Source organism: Triturus cristatus, chromosome 6 (assembly GCF_964204655.1).
Source record: "Triturus cristatus chromosome 6, aTriCri1.1, whole genome shotgun sequence".
Classification (NCBI taxonomy): domain Eukaryota; kingdom Metazoa; phylum Chordata; class Amphibia; order Caudata; family Salamandridae; genus Triturus; species Triturus cristatus.
The window spans coordinates 1,742,076,392-1,742,101,627 of record NC_140589.1 but is presented as its reverse complement, the minus strand read 5'-3'; the positions used below and the strand labels follow the sequence as shown (position 1 = coordinate 1,742,101,627).

Here is a 25,236-nt window from a genome sequence, read left to right as displayed (position 1 = left end):
CAACTATTATATGTATTAAAAGACTTCAAAGGAACCTCCAGACTAGATTATTTATGTACCACCTCGTAGAATATTTTTTGTCAACCAGCCAAGTTGTGAATGTTCTCATTTGCTTATGGCACCAGAGCAGAGTCTACTATAGCACCTCTATAAATGTGACCTGCGAAAATTGGCCTATCACCTGCTACACAGCAAAAGGCATTGTATTAGAAGATTAGAAGTGCTGTATGCTCTCACAGACAAATGTACGTAATCTTAAACGTCCAAGCAACATAAAAACAGAATTAATTGAGTGGTATCGGTTTTAATAAAAACATGATGGCGATTGAGTGCCTATTTTGTTTAATTCACACCTTCAAACGTTATGAATTTTAAAATAGTCTAATTTATCAGGTTTAATTTCCAATGATTTTTTTTTGTACTTAAATCGAATTCTATATGCAGGAAATTCATATTCTAAAATTAGATTTGAGTGGAGAATTTATTTGGAAAGCATCAACAAAATGCAAGTACCTTGTTTTGCATTTTAGTACAACTTATAACAAGTATTAAGCTAGCAAAACATTAAATAGAAAATCATTTATTAAAGTACCTTTGTTCTGATTCACTTTGAAGTGTACTTTCATCTTGCTTACGATACTCAGTAACATGTACAGCATTTAGCAGATTGTTTTGTACTGTCTTGAATCCAAAGAATATTGTGTAACCAGGATTATATATCTAATGGAAATGAGATGACATTTAGTGTGTTTTCTGGATTGTGATATTTAATAGTGACTTCCTGATAATGTCTTGAAGATTTGTGTTACATGTTCTGAAAAATTCTACAGCTTGCTGCATCTGTTGCTGTTTGTTCCCTTTGCATTTCTTGAATAAGTGTTCATGAGGTGCATGTAGATATGTTTGCAAAGAGGTTCTCATATTTATTTATTTGTAAGTGTTGAAATACTTTATATTTCATGAGATAGTTATTTTAACACTAATATGCCGATGTGGGGAATACTTGGCTATGCTTCTCCTTGAGGGATACATACAGCATGTTGATATTGTTGTCTTGGCTTGCTAGTAATAATGATTTGTACTTGCCCATACTTCACATTGTTTCTGATTGTAGTGCAGTTAAAAAAAACAAAACGCCATTGGTAACACTGTACCACGACATTGCAAGCATGATCCAAATCCTTGCTATACTCCTGAGCAGATGGGATGCTGGTAATTTTTTTTTTTTTAGTGTTTAACTTTGGACTGCATATTTGCAGTTCCCAGCACCTCTACCCAGCTCAAGGAGAGTCCCTTTAAATCTACATTATCTTTTGAACTTCCTAAACTTTCAGTTAAAGCTAGATTTTTTTTTTCTCCTTGCAGAAAGCAGTTTAACGGCTTCTGCTAATTGATAACAAAGCATGCCCAAAATGTTTGTCCTTGGCACAGCCTACAGCAAGTGCCTAGCTTACTTAAAGTAAAACAAAAACAAAAAAAAAAACCTCAGAAGATGACTCTTCTTTTTCAGATTCCATCCAACAAAACAGGGAACGCGTCATCCCAGCTCAGGACGGAATAGTTACTCAGCCCTCGACGACACAGGGTCAGTAGTGCCAGGCACAAGTGCCTTTTTTGATGTGTTTAGCGAAGCCTTTTTAAAGCTTTTTCTAACTGGCATTGCAATGGTTCTATAATAAATGACTTCACAAAGATGCATGATTTGATACAAAGCATAACCTGCTGTAGTCTTACCTGGAGCATTAATAGCTCTTAATTCGGTATGTCTAAAATAGTCTGGCCTTAAGAAATAGCTGATGGGGATTGGCACCATCCGGATAAACCTTGCTGTTCAGTTTAATATATCAACCTGTTCATTGGGAAGCACTGTCGGCTAATATGATAATGTGCCCACATAAAAATAGTCCCCTTAGTTGAGACCGATCTTTACATCATAAATTGAAACCAAATTCATTGAGGGAGTCTCTCACAGTTGTTGCTGCAATTGCATTTTGCAATGCTGAACTACTAATGTATTCCACAAATGTTTACTGTCCTGCGAGGGTAGGAAAACATGAATTAAAATGTTTGGTTGTTGTACTGGAGTATCTGAGATTCAATTCACCCATTCAAAATCTTCTCAACAGTCAGTTGGGTCATTTGCCCTGTAGGGTGATGCAAAGTATCATGGCCTTCTTTCCTCTCTAACCTTGAGACACTTATGACCATCGTGACTGTTTTCAAAGCAGTAATGCTCTGAAAAGCTTGTTCCCTGGGATGACTAACATTCTGTTTGGAGATGGTGAAATCGGTTGTTGTTGAGGTTCATATTCTGCCTCTTGTGATTTGGAAACTTATTTGACACCAAAGCTTATTTTTACTCATGATGTAAACTATCTCTATTAAATGTTTCAGCAGCCTTGCTGTTACGTTCAAGCAGTTGACTATAGTCTAAATTCATCAGAGGATGAAAATACCACCACCATAGATTACTACTGGCAGAGTTGGATTAGATATCCATCATCAGTGGCCTCTCTTCACCCTTGTTAATCGTTTTTTGTGCACAGTCTTTTCCACCAGTCAAAGGGATAAGTCCCCTCTGACCTGGAGTATCATTAGTTTGTTTCTGCTGGAGGTCTCGAATTTAATGATGCTTTATTGCAGCTTCCTTGAGGACCATATAATCTAATAATCTGTTAGTAGACTTGTTACATGCAAAACAATGTTTTATTCTTTAACCAACTGCCCCCCCCCCCCACCTCAATCCATGCTTTTTGGAAAGGTTTTCTTGCAGGTGTGTGGACAGACTGCTCATCGTGGACACAAGGTGTAAAGCAATCTTGGGAAGTATGCTTTATAGATGTGTAAATCATGGTCTCAGGCATTTCATATGCTAGGCAGTCCTTAACTATAGTCTTGCATGGATGACTGACGTAGAAAGCAGATCCCCTGACTCTGAATTCTAGAGCTTTCTAGTGTTTTATTAAGTTGAGGGTGGTTGATGGATGGATGAATGATTAGTGGTTTTGGAGTTCGGAGCAGACTGTAAGGGATGGAAGACTGGTGTAGGTTATTTGTAGAAGGAAGCACTTGGACAGCAGGTGGTATAATTTGTCATGTATGTGCAGGAAAGGGAACAGAGTTGAAGACTATTTGGTGGGGTGCATCTTTGCAAATGTGAAAGGTCATCACTCTTATCCATTGATAAGATGGATGTATCTGAGTCCAATGTTTGTCTGTCGTCTCCCATTTGCTTGATTTCACTTTCATCCATGAACTACAATTCAGCATGCATGGGAATAACTGAAGCAACAAAATCTGCATAGTGTTTCCGTTGCGACTATCCAGTATGTTCCTTTGTAATACAATGATAAATCTTTGAGACCGAAAGCTGGTATTTTCCATTTGTGAAAACTCACTCTCCTTCAAAGCCTGTGTACTGTTGATGGAAAGGCATAGCGCTGTGCTGTTTGAAAGATCTCTTTAGTCCATGTTTTCACTAAGACTGGCTAGATTATTGTTCATTCAAACATAGTTATTGTTGTATACAGTTAGTGTAAGCTTGTACTATCTACAGTCGCTGGATGGGGATATTGGCAAACATGAAGCACAATAGATTGTTGTACACATGCTCTTGATGTTAATCCTGCAGTCCCAAATAGTGTCCGTAAGGCTGGGAGGAGCTTTAATGGAGAGTCCAAAAATAAAATTCCCTTTTTTCCATTGGAACTGCATGGAATTATTTTCCCATCTAGCACCTTTGAAGAGCATGTTCTCATTCGTCTTGATCCAAATACAAAACATTTGTAGAACTAGTGAAGGGCTACTACTCCTTTTTTGCCAGCAGTAAGGAATATGAAAATTTGGGTCAGATGTCCATGGATATCAGGTCTCAGTTCTCATAGTTTAAGGTCATTTTGAAGTGGATGGCTTGCTGTATTTTGTGCTACTAATCTTTGTCATGCAGATGTTATGTGAGGTTAGTGGGAACGCATCTCTGACCTCTGTCCCAAGGATTAAGGTCTCCACTTTCTACCATCCTGTAGATTGCCTATTTGTAAGGCAGCACTGGTAATAATGTTGGAGTATTAAAACATTCAGCTTTCTCTCTGAGCTCACACGGGTTTTGTTTTAGCCCATTAATTTGATGGGTGCCTCCAGCACAATCTTTGTGTAGCATCCTCCGATGAGCATAATAATATGGTTTGCTTTTCTCAGTTCAGCATCTTCTCCTTTGCTCTCATTAGATTCCCCCATCTCCAAACCCACTGCAGCGTTTCCATTTGTGAACATTTTATTTCCAAAATTTGAAAACTTTTTAATGTGCTACCAATTGTGTGATTAGAGCCTCCCTTGGTGCATGAAATCACTAAAGGATACCTATAGACATGGATGTGCGAAGTCTCTGGGAACCTCGTGAGTAGGTAAAGCAGAAAATAAGGAAGTTGCTTGTATTTTGGAGATTCAGCATAGAAGGATAAAGTAATTTGTTTGGCTGTAAGGTGCAAACCGATGGATGTGCAAGATGTATTGGTATTTTGAAGAATGTGATGTCTGAAAGTTTGATTTTGTTGGTAACTTGATCCAAGCATCCTGTGCTCATGCACTTGTTTGGCTAGTGTTTAAAATAGTGGATAAGTAAATCGCGTGTGGTGTGTTGAATATAAATTGTCTAAATACGGTTTAAGCTTAAAAGGCAGTTTGGGTGATGCTGTGTGGTATGGAATGAAAACAAAAGGCCATTTTGAGGTTTTATAGATTTGTGGAAAAAGCGTAGACCATTTCCTTGTGCATTATTTAAGCTGAGGATGTATTGACCAGGAAAGCAATAATCTTACTAAGAGAGACCATATTTGAAAACGTTTTAATTATAAAGCTGTTAATTAGTTACTGAGCTGTTAATTAAATATATGATGGCTTTTATTTAACAAATGAATAGGCTAGGATTGTTTTGCTGTAAGGTGTATGTGTATCAATAAAGGAGGAACTTTGTGAGGGAACGTAAAAGCAGTGTCTCCATCACTGGTGCATATTTACTTTTAAAAAGGCACTCTCCATATACTCGCCATTGTGAGACAGCCTCTGTTTTGTATTGTTTCTCCTACCTTTAAAAAAAATGCCCATACATGAATCCAATTTACAAAATGGTTTTCAAAATGGTGTTCAGTGATCTTGATCATGGTTTTCACATGTAACGTGCAGAAGACACTTGTTATTGTTTACTTTGAATTAGCACAGTGAGAAAAGAGGTGCATTCTTTGTAACATTCTGCTTTGAGCAGTATGAGATAGTCATCAATGCCCTATTTGCTAACATTCCTGATGCTAGAATGACTCTGAGGAAGAACGACTTGTTACACCAATGCTTCAATACAATGCAGCAAGAAATTATATTGACAGACATGAAATTAAGGAAGCCAAAGGACATTCGACGCGCCTGTTTGAGCTTATGCATACAGGACCTGGAATAAGAAATCACTGAGGAACCTCCAAGCTCTTCTGTTCTGAGGACCATCAATAGCCCGTACCCTCCCTGTTTGAGGAATGTTAAATCTTTCCCTAACCTCTACACTTAGTGCTGAGCTCTTTGCTTTCTAGGTAGATTTAGGATTCCGAAGTACATACATTTACTTTGTTTATGGAACGTATGTATTAAGTTAATTTGCACTTTCCACTTTGATATGATTTCATAAGTGACTACTCTGTTAATGTTTACACCTGCCTAGTGTATCAACCGCTCTTGGGTGCTTATTTCCTAGAATTCTCCCTTTTGCTCTTCCTCTCATTTTAGCTTTAGCTCACCTCCCAAACACTGCCCTGAAGCCCGTAAGCTGTTGTAGCTAACAGTAAAAGGCTGTAGAAAAAGGTGGGTCTGAGACACCTAAATAATGTAAGCAGGATTGAAAACTGTTACTTATGCCATCAGTTTAAATGGAAGGCGTGCAGGGGATCTTTAATTGTGTACATTTTTGTCCCTTCTGAAATTTCCGTCAATTCAAATAAAGGCCTGGCTGTCAGTCAATAATTTTTCACTCTTAGGACCTGCTCCTGCCGTGGAGATACCCATCTCCAACACCTCTCTGGCACCCTGTCCAATTTACTGCACTCCCAAGACTCACAAGTCAAATATATTTTAAAAACTGCTCTCAACCAATCCGCAAATATAACCTGCCCCGCAGCATGTGAGTGAAGAACACTTACTGAAAATAAGTGAGAGTGAGAGGGCACCTCACGTATGCAACACCAGGGAGGCTTCCGGCAGGTTCTCACTAGTATGCCCACGTATATCATCATCGGTTGCCCACTCACAGAAACAACGAATATACAGTGTCCAGTAGAGAGACAAAAGAGCAGAAAGAAAGAGTAAACTGCCCCAAAACAAAAACCCCATGATTTGCAGAGAACAGTGTGTTCCATGCAATTAAAATTGAGTTAAGACTCACTGTTAGGTAGCCCTCTTTGAGTCTTAACTCAATTTTAATTGCATGGAACACACTGTACTCTGCAAAGCACAAGGCTTTTGTTTTGGGACAGTTTACTGTTTCTTTCTGTTGTTTTGTCTCTCTACTGGACACTGTATATTCGTTGTTTCAGTGAGTGGCCAACCGATGATATATACGTGGGAATACTGGTGAGAACCTGCCGGTAGCCTCCCTGGTGTTGCATACGTGAGGTGCCCTCTCACTCTTTCACTTGTTTTCAGTAAGTGTTCTTCACTCGCATGCTGTGGGGCAGGTTATTTATTTTTGCGGATTGGTTGATGGCAGTTTTTTTTAATATATTTGACTTGAGTCTTGGGACTGCAGTAAATTGGACCGGGTGCCAGAGAGCGGTTGGAGATGGGTATCTCCACGGTAGGAGCAGGTCCTTAGAGTTAAAAATTATTGACTCTGACAGCCAGGCCTTTATTTGAATTGATGATTGAGTGGAGGGTGGCCTGTTGTTTTCCCTCTAAGGCTCCTTGTTGTGAAGCCCTTCTGAAATTTCAGCAAAGGCTAGCTTTAAGCCAGCTGTGATGTAGACTTAAATTGGAATGCAAGTTGTAGAAGGTTTGAGGAGGAGATTTTTCCAGCTCTGTAGGAAGCTGGCTCTTTACACAATACACCTCTATTTGGTATATTATATAGAATCAAGGAATCCCTGAATGGACAGGACTTGCTTTAACGATCACAAGGTGCTCTTTTTGTGGTAGTCTGGTCGAGCAGCCTTAGGCTTGTCAAGGAGGAGCGTTAGACTTTTGTTGCATGCACACAGTCAATAAATGTCTCTCTCTATCTCTATCATTGCCCCTGTCTGGGAAAGCCGTAGTCTCATATCGCTGAGGCCTTTGAAGTCTCCTAACTTTTTATGCTGATAACTGAGCCATCCTGCATGGAGGAGGTGACCACACCTCCAGCCAGAGCAGGTATTGTTTCTATCCTCTGAGAGATTAGGCTCTCACCTGCAGGGGGGGGGGGAGAAACCGGTTTGTGGTGGCTAGCTGGTTTACACCAGTCTGCGAGCACACTAGAGGCTGGTACGCTTTAAGGGGGCACATCTAACGTGCCCTATGGGTGCATGTAGTAATAAATTAATACCTAATTAGTAATAAATCCACCTCTGGATTCAGAGTGGGTTTATGATTACAAGGTGCTTGAATCAAAACCCCATAGATTTTAGTGAAGCCATCCTGTAGCTGGGGAACTGGATTATGCCATTGTCCAGAACAGGTACTTGAAATGGCTTCCCTGTTAACTTGTGGCATCTACGAATTGGCTTAGACATCACAGGGGCATATCTGCTCATGCAGATATGGCTAAACATGTACGATAATGCACTCTGCCTTGGGGCTGTAAGACTTGCGTTAGGGGTGGTTTACCTATACTGCATGCAGTGTCTATAAGCATGGCACACAGATGTGTGCTATGTCGTGCTTTCACTTTTATCTGCACAAAGACAGGCAGTCTGCAATGGCAGTCTGGATGAGTTAGGTGAGGGGTCCCTTAGGGTGGCACAATACATGTTGCAGGACTTAAAAGGGGAGCTAAAGGTATTGCAAATTAGGGAAACAATTGTATAGTTTAGGGACAAAGCTCTTGCACTGGGGACCTGGATAACCGTACCCCAGTGCACTTCTGTCGAAATTGCACCAATTACCAGGCAAAAAGTGGGAGGTACCAGATCAAAAAAGGACACTTTCCTATACAACCTCCATCTCCCCCCTCTCCCAAATGAAAGAGAATGAGACTAACCTTTTCAGTCTCTTTATTCTCCTAGTGGAAAAACCTGGAAAGGCCATATGCATTGGCATGGTCAGTCCCAGGTCTTTGCTCCACTTTAACATCTGTACTCTGTAAGGAGATGGACCACCTCAACAGTTTGAGGTTTTCACCTTTCATTTGCATTAGCCATCTGAGATACCTGTGGTCAATTTAACAAGGAAGTATGGTCTCAATGTGTTCATTGACCAAACCACAGCAAAGGCTTTCCTCTTAATGGCGGTCCAACACTGGGCTCTTGGGAGTAAACTCCTACTAATGAAAGCAACAGGCTAGTCATGGCCATCGTCATTAGTTTGAGATAGGACCACTCCTGTCCCATGTTCAGAGGCATCTGTCTGCACTGTAAACTGCTTAGAATAATCTGGAGCTTTCAGTTTGGGTGCAGAACACATGGTTTCCTTCAGAGTGTCAAAAGCCCTTTGACCGCTCACTGTGCAATTTACCTTTTTTGGCATTTTCTTGGAGGTCAGGTATGTGAGGGGTGTACCACACCCCTCAAAAACCTGTAGTACCCAGTCAAGCTAAAGAATGCCCAGAGTTGAGTTTGGGTGGTTGGGGCCACCCAGTCCACAATTGTCAATCTGGGGTTGTAAGGCTTGAACTTGGCCTCCACCTACAAGATAACCCAAGTATAGGACAGAGACCTGCGCTATCTGGCACTTGCTTGCCTTAATAGTGAGGTCTGAAGGACTTTTCCAGGGTGGATAAGGTGATCCTGCCAATTGGCGCTATAGACAACAATATCATAAAGATATGCTGCACTTAAAGGATCCAAACTAGCAAGGACTTTGTTCACCGGCCGTTGCACGGTGGCAGGGGCGTTCTTTAGTCCAAATGGCATTACTGTAAATTGGTAATGTCCATCTGGGGTCGAGTGCTGATTTTTATTTTGCTCCAGGGTTCAGACCAAACTGCCAAAACCCTGATGTTAAATCAAAAGTACTGAGAAACTTGGCTGCCCCTAACCGGTCACTAAATTTGTCTGCTCTTGGGGATAAGGTGTACATCTGTCTTAGTAATAGCATTGAGACCTCTATAGTCCACACAAAACCCCGGCTCCGGTTTACCACCCTTGAAATGAGATTTGGGTACTAAGACCAATGGGCTGGCTGAGGGACTTTCGGAGGGCTCAATCACTCGCAACTCTAGCATCTTGCTGTCTTAAGCCTTGATGCTTTCCTTTGTTTGGTCAGGCTATACAGTTTAATTTTGACAGGCACACTGTCACAGGTGTCCACATCATGGGTACACCAGTTAGTCTGACCAGGGGTGAGGGAAAAGAGCTCAAACTGCTCTTGGACTTTCCTGAAGTCAGCGTGCTGTTTGGTAGAGAGAGTGTCTGAAAAGACCACTCCATCAACTGACCCATCTTTAGTACTGTGGGAGAGGAGGTGTAGTAGAGGCTTACTCTTTTCTTCCTGATACTCATCAGTGACCATCAGCATGACTTCACCAGCCCTATCGTGTAAAGGTTTTAGGTGGTTCACATGGATGACTCTGAGGGTTCCGTCTAGTGCCTAGGTTAACCAAGTCGGTGACCTCACCTTTTCTTTCAAGGATAGGGGAAGGGCCACTCCATTTGTCATGGAGTGCCATGGGAGCCACAAGTTCCAGTACCCATACCTTCTTCCCTGGTTGGAACTCCTCCAGTGCAGCCTTTTGGTCATACCAGAGCTTCTGGTGCTCTTGGTGGGCTTTAAGGTTTTTGGATGATTTCTCCATGTGCTTAACTATCCTTGACTGTAGGCCAAATGCATAGTCCACTATGTCTTGTTTAGGCTTTTAGAGAGGTCTCATCCAGTCTTCCTTCACTGGACACAATAAATGGTCCCCTCACATGATGACCAAGCAGAAGTTCAAAGGGGGGGTGGGGGGGGGGGGGGAGAATCTACTCTCTTCTGTGGTACTTCGCTGTAAGCGAAAAGCAGTCAAGGCAAAAGGACATCCATCTCCTGAGCTTTTCAGGGAGTCCCATGATCCTACTTGTCATGATTTTGTTGAATCTCTCAACTAAAGCATTTATGGATTTATTTATAAAGTTTTATATAGCGTGGAATAGACCCTAGTAGGGTGTCAGAGCGCATTACAATTGGTTAGGCAAGAAGAAACCATGACAACCAAGCAATCTAAATGCTGTCAATACCTGTTTGAATTCGAGAGGAGGTTAGTCAGTTAAACAACGAGACGTCGACTGCAAGTGAGACCCCAGCTTGAGATATTGTCAGTTAGTTTTCCATATGCTGAGTCAGAGTGCTAGAGTTGATTTTTGTTCATCAAAAACAGTTTGTCTTCTTTTTTGAATGAGGTGATTGACTGGTTCAGTCTGATTTCAGTGGCAAGGGAGTTCCAAGTTCTAGGGGGCCATTCCAGAAAAGGCTCAGTTGTAGGTTTTCTTTTTCTGAAATTTCTGTGGTTTTAACAATAAGGTGCTGGCGCTCTTAAAGGATCTGCAGCCGCCAGACATTTCTAGTTTGTCAGCTAGGTAGTTGAGTGTGTTCAGGTGTAATGCTTTGTGTCAGGCAAGCAATTTTCAGGTGTATCCTTGTCTCATGTGGGAGCCGTTTAGTGTCTTCAGATAAGGAGTGATGTGGTTGTTTCTCGTGGATCCAGTGATGAACCTTGCAGCAGAATTTATGGACGACCTTAGTGAAGTAAGCTTGGATCTAGGTAGACAACATAAGGTAGCACTTCCATATTCTAACCTGGGGATTACTAGTGCATGAATGTTCCCTGATGCTGTTGATGGTCCAAGGGAGCGAATGTCGGTCTCTACCCTTTCAAAGGGGAACCCAACCACTGGAAGTGGAATTAAGGGGGGCCTTCGGGTGGTTACCTGCTTTGCAACTGGCTTGGCAGGTAGCACAGTAATTTAAAAAACTCCTCCTTCTAGGCAATACCTGGCTAGTAGAAGTGGGAGACTAACCTATTCCAAATTTTAGTCTGGCCAAGATGCCCGCCTAAGAGGATGTCATGAGCTAAATAGAGTAAGAACTATCTGTACTGCTGGGGCACTACCACTCTCCTAGGGGCACCAGGTTTGGGGTCTCTGGCATAAGTGTACAGGAGTCCCTCATACAAATAGGTTTGTGGGAGCCCCTGACATCTCCCTTTTTCTGGTCAGCAACTGGCTGTCTCAGGCTTTCAAGAGAACAGGTCCTCTGCCCTTGGCACAGCCCTTCCCTGTAGGGTCTGCCTAAACCTAGGAGCTTTTCCAGGTAATGTCCAAGTTCCTGGGGTTCTGTTCCCTCTGGGGCTGGCTGGTCTTCGCCCGGAGGAGAGGGGACCTGAGCTTGTGGCCGATACGAAGTTGTCTTCCCAGACTTCTTACCTTTTTCTTTTGGAGGGTTGGGACACTAGTTCAGACTCCAACACCTTTTTTTCACCCTGGGCTCTGCACTCTGCTCTTGTACACACCCATTCAGGTATACCCAGCATGGGTTTTTCATTTCGACCTCCACCTAGGCTGAGTATTCCAGATCATTTGCCAGCTGACAGGCTACAGGGATTGCAGAGGCTGCCACCACTTTCTTTTGGCCAGTAGCCTCTCCCCATTCAAAGGACAACATCGCCATGGGATGGACCTTAGTCTGGTTGTCCGTATTGATGCCTGTGAATGTCTCACCAGTCAGATACTGTGCTGGGATATCAATTTCTCAGTCACCATAGTGATACTTGCACCTATATACCTCAGTGCTTCAACTCTAACCCCATTAATATGTGGCTGTTGTCTGTATTTCTCCAGTTACTGGGCCAGACCGCTACATCCACGCAACCCTCAGACTAGAGTTGCTTCAGTGTGCACTATGACCTGGTCAGAGCGCACCAAGGATCCCATCTGGAGACTTACCACTGCCTTAGGATCTGCAGGTGCACTGGGGGGGGGGGGAGGGGAGGGAGCGTTTTTGGGACAGATAGTCTGCAGTTCGGTGCCCATTGGCTTTACGATGAATGCACCAAGCCTTCTTGGGATAAGTTTTTACCCTGGTACCCACCCTTGGTGTCTGTGTATTGGCTTGAAACCCTCCTGAACAGGTTTCCGAGGGCCTTTAGAAGACTTTGTTTTCATCTTTAGACTGTTCACCATCTTTCCCTTGTGGAGGAGCCGGGCCTAAGTAACCCTTTTCTATTGGTCATTGAATTCCCCCCCAACTCCCCTCTCCATGAGTAGTCTTGGTTACCCTACTCTTGACCTAGTGGTCAGCCTTCTTTCCCAATGCTTGCAGAGAGGCTAGACCTACGTCCAGCAAGTACTGATGCACTTTTTTGGAAGCACAGTTACTTAACCGGTGCCTTTTCATAATAAGATTATAAAGCCCATCCCAGACTTGCACTTTGTTAGCTTGTAACCAGTCGCCTAGTGTTTTGACTGAAGTCCACAAAATCGATGCAGGTCTGATTTGAGGTTTTGCAAGTTTCGCTGTACCTGATCCTGTACTCCTCAGTGGTGAGTCCAAAGCCCTCAATCCAGGTATCTTTGAGGTCACAGGACTCTGCATCTATCTCATCCAGTGTCTGGATTCTATCCCTGCGATTTCCGCAAAACTGCGCCCAGAGTATAGCACCCCAATACTTCAGGTTGAGTTTCCTCATTTTTGCAAGCCCTTTCAAAGGCTGTAAACCATTTGGTGAGATCATCACACTCTACGTATTTGGGGACAATCCATTTGGGGATCAGACATGTTTTAAAACCATTGAGAACTTATTAAAAAAGCTTACGAAAAAAATCTAACCATTCTTTAAAGGCCCAACTACTAATATGCTTTTAAAATTCTAAATAATTTGGACTGGGGGACTCAACACAAGGCACCAACAGTTACTTTAAACAATTTAGAAAAAATGTGAATTCAACAAAAAAATGTATTCACCAAAGACCATGTTGGATTACTTAGTGAAATCACCTATTTACAGAGCGGTACAGTAAATGTCAAGTCTTGAACCCCACCGCTGCACCACCAATGTAGGAAACTGACTCTTTAAATAATATACCAAAAAAGGTAATTGTGAAGAGTCCAGGTATCCCTTATGAGTGGGCAGGGCTTGCATTAACTAACCCAAGGTGCTCTTTTTGTGATCGTGTGGTCAAGCAGCCTTGGGCTTTGTTATTGGGTAAGTACTTTTTAAAATGGCAGTTTTGAAGAAAACAGGTAAGTATATTTTTTTTGTCTCTAATGCAGTAATGTTATCTTGTGAGGAAAAACACATATACTGCATATGGGTACTTGGCAGCGACTTACAGCAACAATCTTCAGGAGTTAAGATAAGTACGGGACAAGGTCCAAGGCAGCACCAACAACTCACCTCGGAAGGCTCCAGGGCGTCCGGGTTCAGAAGTGCTTTTTGCGTTGGGTGCCCGATTGGTTTCAATGTGAAATGTTCCTGGGGCAAAGGCTGCTGGTAGGGACTAGGGGGCCAGTCCAGCTGAACCAAAAGGAGGGCTCGGATCTCGCGATGCTCGGATCTCGCGATGCTCGGGTACTTAGGGACCCCTTCGGTCCACTTATCCTCGGGCTGCGGGACTCTGGTGCAGTGCTGTCTTGAGTGGTGTCTTTTCACTGCAGGAGACACTCGCGGTAAAGGGGCCTGCACAATGAGGTTGCAGGTGAGCACTGGGAGTCCATGCAGGGGAAGCCCAACTTTGGAGAGTCTCAGAACCTCGCTTGCACCGTTGTCCCACTTTGACTCTGGCTAGGGGTGCAGTTGTGTTTTTTGGTGTCTGGTTTTTGGAGATCCAGAGTCTTCTCAGTTCTTCGTGGGTGCCTGCAGGCTGCACGGGAGCAGTTCCCCCCCCATCTCCACAGGAAATCCTGGTTTCTTGTCGAACTGCTGGCAGTCCTCCCAGGCTTTTTGGGGCAGAGCAGCTGCAGGCGCTATTATCTGGGCCAGCAGGCAGGCCAGCAGGGCTGGTGTGAAGTAGGTTGCTGCTCCTCAGTTATTGCTTTTCTTGGCTCTTTGGTGTCATTCCTTAAGGTCTGTAGAATCTACTGCCCATAATACTAAATGTAGAGGCATTAAGGGGAGTGAAGGGTGATAGCCAGTGAGCTACCTACCCTTGGGGTCATTATACGCCCTACATGACTACTTCTTGTGGGAAGTGGGCATAATCTTGTCCCAGAGGTCCTAATTCTGTCATCACCAAGATGGCGGAATTTTCCTAAAGGCTGGCACATCAGGCAGCTCAACTTAGGGGTATGACTGGCCTGGTAGTGCACCACGGCTTCCTGCATGTCTAATGTCCGACCTGTCCTGGTTTAAAATGAGCCCAGGGCAGGGGGTTGGCATTTCCCCTGTCTGTGGAAGCTGTAATCGCATATCATATGTGGCAGAGGCCTTTGAAGCCTCCTGCCTTTATAAGCTAATTACTAAGCCATTCTGCTTGGAGGAGGTGACCACGCCTCCGGCCGGAGCACGCATTGTTTCTACCCTCTGAGAGTAGGCTCTCACCTGCAGGGGTCAGAAACCTGTCTATGGCAAGCCGGTCTACAGCAGTCGGCCAGCACACTATAGGCCACCACTGGAGTAAGTGTGGGTTTTTTAATATAAGGGGTTTGATACCAAACACTATAGATGTCTGTGAAGCCATTGTGTAGCTGGGGAGCTCCTTTTTACCGGTATACAGCACATATACCTAATAAATAGGTTCCCTGTTCACTTGTGACATATAAGAATTGGCTTAGACATCACAGGGGCACATCTGTTTGTGCAGATATGTCCATAAATGTATTATAGTGCACCCTGCCTTAGGACTGTAAGGTCTGCGTTAGGGGTGGCTTACCTATACTGCATGCAGTGTCTGTAGGCATGGCACATTGATGTGTGCCATGTCATGTTTTCACTTTTATCTGCACCAAGACACGCAGCCGGCAATGGCAGTCTGCATTAGTTATGTGAGGGTTCCTTAGGGTGGCCCAATACATACTGCAGCCCTTAGAGACCCTCTTTAGCCTCCTTGCCCTAGGTACAAGGGGTACTACTTACTATGGACTTAAAAGGGGTGCTAAAGGTTTTGCTAATTGGGAACATAAGTGTACAGTTTAGGGAACGAAATCTGGCACTGGAGACTTGGATAGCGGGAACCTAGTGCACGACTGTCAAAATTGCATCAATTACCAGGCAAAAAAGTGGGGGTGACTATGTGAAAAAGGGGCATTTTCTACTAGGAGTGTTTAACTAATTTCTGTCTTTATCTTGGTTTGTGCAAAACTAGCATATTGTCACCTGTCCAAATAACCATCGCCACTACCCAGGTTTAAAATGTTTTTTTCATTCCAAACACAAAAGCAATGCTGATTCACAATGTGCCACGTTTGCTGCCAAGACTGTTTATAAAAAAGGTAAAGATTGGATAACAAACAACAAAAACAAATACCATAAGTACTCACCATGATATAGCGCATTCACATTATGGTTTTCAATAAAGTTTGTTTTTAAAAAAAGACTGCTTATAAAAATAAAAAAAGCTATAGTATACAGTAGTACTTCACATCCAACGCCTCCTAACCACCAAAGGCCCTTATTTGTTCTGGTTTGGTTAACGAATGGATATTTCCTGAACTCTACTTTGACACCCGATGTAAGATTATGTCTCCTAGTAAAGTGACTGAATTCCTCATTTTCTGTGTCCACCCTGCTGCCCTTTCTTTTATCATACGTTTGGCAGAAGGGAACTGCAGCTCAGGAAGGGCTAATGAAAATGACAGGCTTGTTTGGAAAATTCCCAGAAAAATCATAGCACCAACCAAGCAACGGAGCATTTGCCGGAACTGCAGCACACCTCACAATTAATTTCTAGTTGGTGTTCTCAGTGTTCTCCTTGCTGAAACCAAGACCTGCTATGTTTAGTGTAATGCTCTGCACATTTGTAGACTTAGACATCTGTGTTCTTGCACAGCCCTGCTAGCCTTTCTTAACTGCATGTTGGACAACACTCTCCTGATTAACACCAAGGCCTCACCACAGCTTTATTTTATCCAAATAAGCAGGCAGCTTGGATCAATTTTTGCAGCTCAGACAACTAAAATAATCCTGATTTGATCAGTTCCCTCTGCCTCCTCAAACTCCAACCTCCTTCCTGAGGAAAAGGTCTCACCTGTCCAGAGATGTAAGATTTGTCTAACATAATTACCACCTGATAAATCTGACAATAGCCATTTGGCTTGTATTGAAGCATCCACCAATCTTACTGCATATAGTAGCTGCAAAGTAAGATGTCACACACAATAAAATACCTATATGAATATGGTGTATAATTGTAAGCAGGAGACTGGACCTGACTGCCATTGAGACTGAATGGGGCTTAATTTGCTACTGGGTAGGTGTATTGTATTGGTAGGCTCGTGGGAGACATGCTCCCTCGCACCTACACACCCTGAGGGGTTGTTTTGCTCTAATCCAATATGGCTCTAGGTTTGGGCAGTCCTACACGGTTGCAGGATCCGCTCTTTTGTTATTTGTTATTATTTGTTGTTCAGTTTGACAACATGGAATATAAGAAGATTACACACCCCCTTCTCGTAGATATGCGGTGTATGCGCACCTTAAGGGGCATAACGTCCAGATAGCCCTTCTGCAGGAATCCCTTTTAATACATTTGGAGACAGCTAGATTGCAACGCAGGTGGAGGGGTCGCATTATTGCAACTAATTATTCGGCGTTCTCACATGGGGTACTGATATGGGTCTGAGCGGGCGCCACTGTCCTGATAGAAGAGGAGGTAACGGATGTGGAGGGGACGTACATTTTCCTTAAGGGCAGACTGGATGGTAGATGCCTCCTTCTAGGTAATGTATTTGCACCAAACACGGAACTAGGGCCCTTCTGGAAAAGGCTGTCCACAGTGCTCTCCAAGTGGTGTGATGTGCTCTGGGTGATAGAAGGGGACTTCAACAACGTGCTAGACATGACCCTTAAACCACTCGTTCCCACCACTAAGTGCCACAACAGCAGCTAATAGGGCTGCAATGTTAAAGAGCTGCAAAACACACAAAATGATGGACGGAATGTTGCACATTGGCCAAACATTCACCCCCAGTCACAGATCTTGGTTTAATCCATTGTTATTTTGCTCACCACGCCACCGCAGTTCAGACATGGCCATATACAAATCAGTCTTGACCCAGTACCTCATGGGAACAGTCCAGCCCGAACTGCCAAGCCATGTCTTCCCTGGACCGGAATCATGCATCCATGCCACTGGAATCAAGTTATCCTGGCTGAAGAGGGGTGAAACCCCGAATCCGGTCCTAGGATGCTTGGTTCCAGTCCAGGGAGGACCTGGCTTGGCAGTTCGGGTTGGGCTGTTCCCATGAGGCACAGGATCAAGACTGATTTGCATATGGCTGGGTTCAAGCTGGAATGTCATGGTGAGTCAAACATTGATGGATTTAGGCCCAGATCTCTGTACTGGGGTGAATGTATGACATTGTTCTGCATTCTGTCCATCAACTGTTGTTTTTGCATGTTAAAGAGCTGGGCAGACAGTTTAGTTTGGGAGACACTTGGGAGGCATCGTAATTCTACCACACAAGTATACTCCTTCTATTCTGCTCCACATACTCTACATGTCCGAATTGATAGGGTATTATGCACACCCAACCTGTTACCATATGTATCGCAGGCGGAACACATGGGATGCACGCACTCGGACCATAACCCACATTACATAACATTAGCATTGAATACACAACAAAACTTGAATCCAACATGGCGCATGCAACCTACTATGCTGGGAGACCCGCCCTATCGTAAGTCCTTTCGCAATGCAGTTGAGAAGTATTTTATACACAACACGGGTATGGCCGCGTTGGCCTTGTTGGAATGGGACGCGTGTGAGGTTGATGCAAGGGACTGGGCCGCGGGATGCGAAGACAAGTAGAACAGGAGCTCGAAGAACTGGAGCGCGCATTGTCACTGGAAACACATCTGTCCTTGGACCCATCTTGTGCTATGGAGCTGGGGAGAGCAAGAGCTAATCACACTACATTGCTAGAAAGGCTGAGGTGCCTCAACTACGTGGCACATTCGGCAAAAACGCACGCACTAGCGGATAGATTCGGGTCACTGCTCGCATGGTAAAGCAGGAGCAACCATGTGGTCCTATAACGGCCCTTTACTCCCCAGACGGGTTGATAAAATATACTCAACACGAAATGCATAAAGAACTAGTTATAAATTCCACCTCGCTATTTCGGTCGACTATGGAGGCTCCGGATTCCAAAATAAATAACTTTTTGGACAACATCTCCTTCCATCTCCTTCCCTCAACTCACAGCTGATCAATTTTTTTTTGTTGAAACTTTTTTTTGTTTTCAAAGCAACAACTCAACACACGTTCCACTACCCCCACCCTTCAAAGGAGTACTGTACATTTATCGTCGCTACCAATTATCCAGGAGAAGAAACATCCTTCCCACACAGTCCACTTTCCCCCCCCCCCCCCCCTCCACACCATGTCAGTGTGCCCCCGTTACCTACCCCTCTTCTGATGTACCCCTCCTCCACAATGAAGTATGTACGGGTGCTCAACCTCTCCTTAAGGAAACAAGGCCTTCCCTCGTGCCGAGCTAAAGTTTATGCGTCCAGGGCTTACCACTATTCCCCCTCCTACTCCTCGCTACCTCCTGCCTATCAGATGTGCTCTCCACTTCCCCTGCATCAGACATCAACCCCTGAAGTTCCACCACCAACGCCTCCCATGCCCGGGCTGTCGCTAGTGCCTTCTCATCGGACTCACAGCTGATCAATGCACGGAAGTTGAGGCACCCATAACAATAGCAGAAATTCAGGGAGCAATGTGATCCATGGCCTCGGGGAAGGTGCCGGGGCCCAGATGGCTTTCTCTGTGAGGTTTACAAAACTTACGCACACCTTCTGGCGCCAAGAGGGTCTATGAAGAGGCTATACAACTGTCCCAGTTGCCGAGCTCTTTGTGTGAAGCCACTTTGGTCACCCTCTTGAAGCCAGATAGAGACTCCACCCAGATAGGTTCTTGAAATCCATTGGCACTGCTTAACGCGGATTACAAGGTACTCTCCAGTATTCTTGCAGGACGGCTGTCGCCATTAGTCCCGTATTTAATAAAGGAGGACCAGAATGAGTTTGTCCCGGACCGGTCCAGGTCCCTCAACTTATGCCGTATGTTCTGGGTCATGCGATATGCACCTCAGGACTTGCCCAGCTCTGGATGCATGGTGTTGGATCTGGAGAAGGCCTTCGACACACTGGAGGTCCATTTGTAGCCCGTGTCCTACCCAGATATGGTTTAGGACCATATCTCATTACGCTGATTAAACTATTTTATATAAACAAACCAGTGGTAAGGATTAGGACGGCCTACCTGTTGTCACAGCCCATACCGGTGTGCAGGGGAACTAGACCGGGCTGCCCCTTTTCCCCACTCCTTTTTTCACTGACGATCAAACCGCTGGCACTGGCCATGAGAGCGTCCATAGCTCTCTGGGGCATTCATATGGGAGGTGAACTACACTCCATATCCCTCTATGCAGATGATCACTTATATATACAAAATGTAGAGGAGGTACCAGAAGTTATACCGATCATGCTCAATCGCGTTGCCCGCCTCTCGGGACTGCGAGTCAACTGGGATAAATCATGTTTATTTCCATTTGATCCTAGCACTTCTGACCCAAGGCTCACTATTAATGAAACCCTGGTTACTTGGCAACCATCCATGTTTCGCTATTTGGGCATAGGGATATACCATAGCGACCAAGACCTCCTGGATGGAAATCTCACCAGGGCACTTACTTCTGTCATTCAGGAGCATAAAGGGTTTCACTTATCAAGATGGTGGTACTCTCTTGTCTCCTTTTTTTTTTATTTATTTTTTTTTATTTTTTTTACAATTTTGCCACTATACTTACTGTCATCCTTTTTTCGACCCATTGAAAGCATGGTCCATAGCTTAATATGGAACACACATATCGCTGCAGAGTAGCACTAAGTTATACTTACTGACGGGTCAAGGGGGGCTGGCAGTACTTAACCTAGAGCATTTTTATCTAGCGTCTCAGCTGCAGTGGGTGACTCGCTGGGTGAAAGGCTGATACTTATCAAATACGGCAGGAAACGAAAACCTGCTTGCGGTACACACTATCCTCTGTTTCACTCATGTGGCAGGAGGGAGTATTCAGTCCCCTTGCTGTTGCAGGTAGATTGCTGTTTTCGGGGAGCTCTGTTTCTTACTAAACACATTAGACCTTATGCCCCAGCGATTCCACTGCTTGGAACACCTAGAAGAAACAGAATCACTACATCGTCTGAGTTGGTGGATTGGCATAATGTTGGTATACATACATCGGGAGATCTATATTTAGATGGAGTGCTTAAGTCATCTAGTGATCTCGTGCTGGGGGAAGGATTGCCTCCAGGACATTTTCTCATGCATACCTCATTAATTAGTCTACTACAAAGTAGATGGGGGTGGGGGGGGGGGGATGTTACATAGGAATTGCAGATAAACCTGGTACTCCAGTTCATTCATGTCTGGGGGAAAACAGCAGACCCCTTACTCGCTGGTTTGCGGATGCGCTCCACCAACACACAGCAGTTGATTTGACCTCACTGCACGCAAGATGGGAAGCTGATCTGGGCCGTTTAATGCACAGACACAGAATGAAACACCTTATTAGCGAGCCCTGCAAATGCCCCTCAAAATGCCAGGTTTAAAGTAATACAATTCTACATAATCCAACGAGCATACCTCACCCCGGAGAAAATCAATTGTTACTTTAAACAAACTGATGCACAGTGTCGCAAATGTTCTTATCTTGATGCCGATATCACACACATGTTATGGTCCTGTCCTAAATTAAAGCAATATTGGGAAGGGGTAATATTACATCTATCTGATTGTGCAGGCAGACAACTCTCAAATACTTGGGAAATGTGTGTGTCGGGATTATTCCAGAGAGAAAAAACAGAGCCTGGGGTAGGTTTTAAGATCTAGGTCTGGTAGTGGCCAAAAGACTCGTGACAAAACGTTGGAAATCGCAGGACCCACCGCCATTGCTAGCCTGGTCCCGCTCTGTCCTCAACTGGGCAAAGGCTGAGGGGGTATCTCTTCGAAGGGAGGACATCTTGGGACTACGCAAGTCTCCTATCTCAGATTGTTGGAACACGCTTCAAGTAGCGCTTCAAGCAAACCCTGATCTGGAACCAAGCACTTCGCAGCAGGTGGAGCTGGCAAACAGTGGAGTGGGGTGATTAAATGTGTACTGCCCTGAGCTGGGAGGGCTTCTATGGTACATGTAACAACATATGAACAGAAGAATGCTCTAACTGGGACATGTTGGTCCTGTAATAAGGCAGATGTATGTGACACTTGTCGCGGGAGAAGACTCGAGCACTGTTGAGCCTAAGTTAATTACTTAGTTTTGTAAATTCATTGATCTCCAGCATCCTGCCAAATGTCGGCAATGTGTATGTCATCAGTCTGGAAGTAATAGTATGTAATGTGGAATGTATATGTACATCTATGCGTACAAGCTCAATGTATAAGATTAATTGCTATAATGGGATCTTTGTTGCTCCCTTTGTAATGATTCTGAGAACTCTTGTGCTATGCACGTGGATGAAATTGTAATGTTTTATTGGTAAAATAATAAACAAATAAAAAAAAAAATAAATGTAGTTTGGAATCTCCGGTTTCAGGACCTGGGCCAGTCTCCTGCCACCGGTCAGTAGGCGCAATCGATATCTTTCCGGTCGCCCCCCCATCACAGATATGCCTCCTGGGAGTTCCCCCCCCCCCCCCCCCCCATCCCCCCCTCCCCTCCAAAGGCTCGTAACCATGTCCACAAAAGTTTGTCCCAGAGAGGGTGGGACATAGAAGCTCCCCAGTGTCCGTGTTTCCCCGTGTACCCGTCACAATGGTGTAGCGCCCACCGGAGTCGAACCATGTTTTGGACACGCTGTAGGGAACTCTACGGTGTATAAGAATGGCTGTTCCACGAGACCCACAAACAAATCCCAAGTGATATACCCGATCGTAGCCATAACTGTCAAGGCATGGAGCTTTATTGCTCATCATATGTGTTTCCTGTAGAAGTAGAATATCGACTTCTAGACATTTGGCCTGTCTCAAGACAACACCTTGTTTGATTTTTATCCAGGACCCCATGGCCATTCCAAGTCAGGATGTTAAGTCCACCCATGTGAGTCAAAGGCCTGGGTGATCGTGGCCAGCAGAGCAACATTGTCCGGGACTAAGCCCCCACTCTCCGCACTGCTCCACCGCCACGGGTGGTGGTAAACTGATCTCAGGTGCTCTGCTTTGTGGTGGGGCCGGCAGGCTTATCCTTTGTCATGGTGATTAGAAGAGCAGCTCGGGGGGCTAGGTGTCACTTGTCCCTGTGATGAACCACAAGCGGGTCCAACGACTGGTCCAGTTATCACTTGAGGAAAATGTCTGTGTGAGCTACTGCAGGTTGGGCCTCATGGAACCGGCTCACCCCAGGCCGCAAGCCTCACCGGGCCTAGCTCAACTGCCTCCGCAACCTGGGGACGGACCGCAAAGGGTGTCCCCTACTGGGGCCTCACTCTCTGGACCTCCAGCTCACAGCGCCCACCCTCGTGTCTGTTGATGACGACTCCGTAACTGCCAATCGCTCTGTTATGCATTCGGGAGGCGGACAGGCCTAGGGTCCTCAGATATTCCCCCCCCCCCCCTGTCTAGTGAGTTTCCACTGGTACCTCACTGCAGTTGGGTCAGCACATCAAGGAGGCATTGGGCCCCTACTCGGATTCTCAAGGGTAGGGAACCGTGGTCCAAAGGTGTAGGCGAAGTGGGCTGTGGGAGGTTAAGGGCGGGGTGTCACTCCCAGGCTAAAATCCGGCCCCAAGCGTCACCACAGATCTGGAGGGTGCAGTCACCGGCCCCCGGACACAGCCTCTGCAGACGGGCTGGCACCGCGAGATCGCCACGGCCAGGCCGCCGCACCGAGTAGGGGAGATTGAGACTCTGCCCCGTGCTCCAAGGGGCGGAGGGCTGCGGCCGATGCCCTATGCGCCTCAGACGGGACCAGCGCCGTAAGGCAGAATCTGCCAATCACGCAGCTTTCATTGGCTCCTGCGGGGCCCGGCCCCACTTATGACGGCCCCAGCCCCACTTATGACGGCCCCACAGCACCAGGTCAGTGACACTCCAGGCAGCGCAATGCTCAGCCTCCGCTCAGGCCAGGTCCCGATGGGCCACGCCCTCCTTCGGCGCTCGCGCCCACCGGGCAGCAGTGAGGAAATGTAGGCCCCGGCATCCAGGCCGCAGCCCGCGAGGTCGGGTCAGGTCGTGCTGTTGCTTGGTGTGCTGCCTATCCGGCACCAATTCGTGTATCGGGGGTGTCTCTTCCACATCCGCTGGTCTGTTATCTGCTCGATAGGAGTTAAAGACTGATTTTGGCAGATTTTTGGCTTGATTGAACAGAGGTCGTCTAACATAACCGCCATGATAGCTATCCAAGCCATGTCCTCCTTTGCTTAGCATTTGATGCAACATTGACTGAAGTGTAATGAGTCCCTGCTAACCAGGTCCCCAGTACCAGTGTTCTTTTTCTAAAAATATTCAGTTGTTTCCCCCCAATTGGCAATACCTTTAGCACACACCAAGTCTCTAGTAAATGGTACCCCTGTTACCTAGGGCCTGAGGGTCCCAAAGAGCTGCAGCACAAATTGTGCCACCCTAAGGGACCCCTCACCAAGCGCATGTAAAACTGCTTTTGCCGACTTTGTGTTTTGGTGCAGCCAAAAGTGAAAACACGACAGGTCACACATACCTGTGTGCCATGTCCCCTAACACTGCATGTGTAATTTGTAAGTCTCCCGTACAGCAGGCCTGACCATTCTTAGGCAGGGTGTGGAATATTACATGTGAGGGCATACCTGCATGAACAGATCTGCCCCTGTGCTGGTCAGTCCTATTAATACCAGTACAAGTGTCCAGGAAAGCCACTTGAAGACTAGCTGGATGCTGGTAAAAACGAGTCTTCCCCCCCCTCTCCTCTCAGGAGGCCCAGACAAAAAGCCTTTCCAAGAAGCGGGTGTAATACCATCTCCCACAGGATGACCTGCTGATTATCCTCCCCAGGCCGGCAAGCTTCAAACAGCTGCTGTTTTTAGGTCTCGCCTGACCCAGCGCATGCGCTGGTCTGGCTAGACTTACTGAGAGGGCTCCAAAAAGTGCTACCAGGCCAGCCTAGAGCCACAGTGCATGTGCGCGCGCGTGCCGCGCTTTACCGCGAATACTTTCACGGCCGCTTTGATGTTTGATCGCAATCACTTTCACTTTCGCGGCCGCTTTGCATAGCCAATCGGTCTCGCTTTTGGACCTTATAAGTATTTAGTTATGCAACTGTTGCATGGCTAAACACTTATAAGGTCCCAAAGGCGAGACCTATTGGCTATGCCAATGCTTGTTGGAAATGGAGACTGGCTCCCCTCATACGGGAGAAAGCCACCCCCCTTTGTCCTGGACCCCCTGCCAAAGCAAAGACTCGGAGATCCCTCGGAACAGCCTAAACTAGACACGTGAAGCAACCACTGCACCTGTCACCCCCCACCCGAGTTGAAGTAGGCCTACGGTGTCAAGGTCCCCCGGCACTCCTGAGCTTGAGTCCAATGTGGTTTCACCCCTCATGGACTCCCTGGCGCTGCCTGCAGCCTCTCCATGCAGGCCTCCATGACTCTGACTGCTCCCGGTAAAAAAAAAAAGGTGCTGCCTAAAGTCACTTCATCTGTCGCACCTGGGCTGTGGACAAGAGGACCCCAGGTGTCCCTACTTCCCCAAGCATTGCAAGATTTGACCCCCCCCCCCTCCCCCCTCCTCCTCGTTGGTTCAACCCGACCGGCCTTCCAGTCAGAGCATGCAGCCTCTTCTCGCAGTGACTGATCTCCATGGAAACTGTAGGATAACATTGCAGGACTCAAAAATTCCACTTTGAAATTAAAAGAATTTATATTTGAAAACCTACTTACCTGAACGATTTTTC

General features: G+C 45.5%; 1 protein-coding gene across 4 annotated transcripts in view; it reads left to right on the top strand.

The window, feature by feature from the left end:
* The window catches only part of WDR26 (WD repeat domain 26), a 618,259-nt gene that overhangs the window by 204,332 nt on the left and 388,691 nt on the right, over positions 1 to 25,236 (top strand). For 2 of the 4 annotated variants that reach the window (XM_085613001.1, XM_085613002.1), the window contains exon 7: positions 1,511 to 1,585. The exons of the other annotated variants lie outside the window; for them this stretch is intronic. In XM_085613001.1, coding sequence (XP_085469127.1) covers positions 1,511 to 1,585 — 75 coding nt within the window. The remainder of the gene's footprint in view (positions 1 to 1,510; positions 1,586 to 25,236) is intronic. 4 annotated transcript variants of the gene reach the window in all.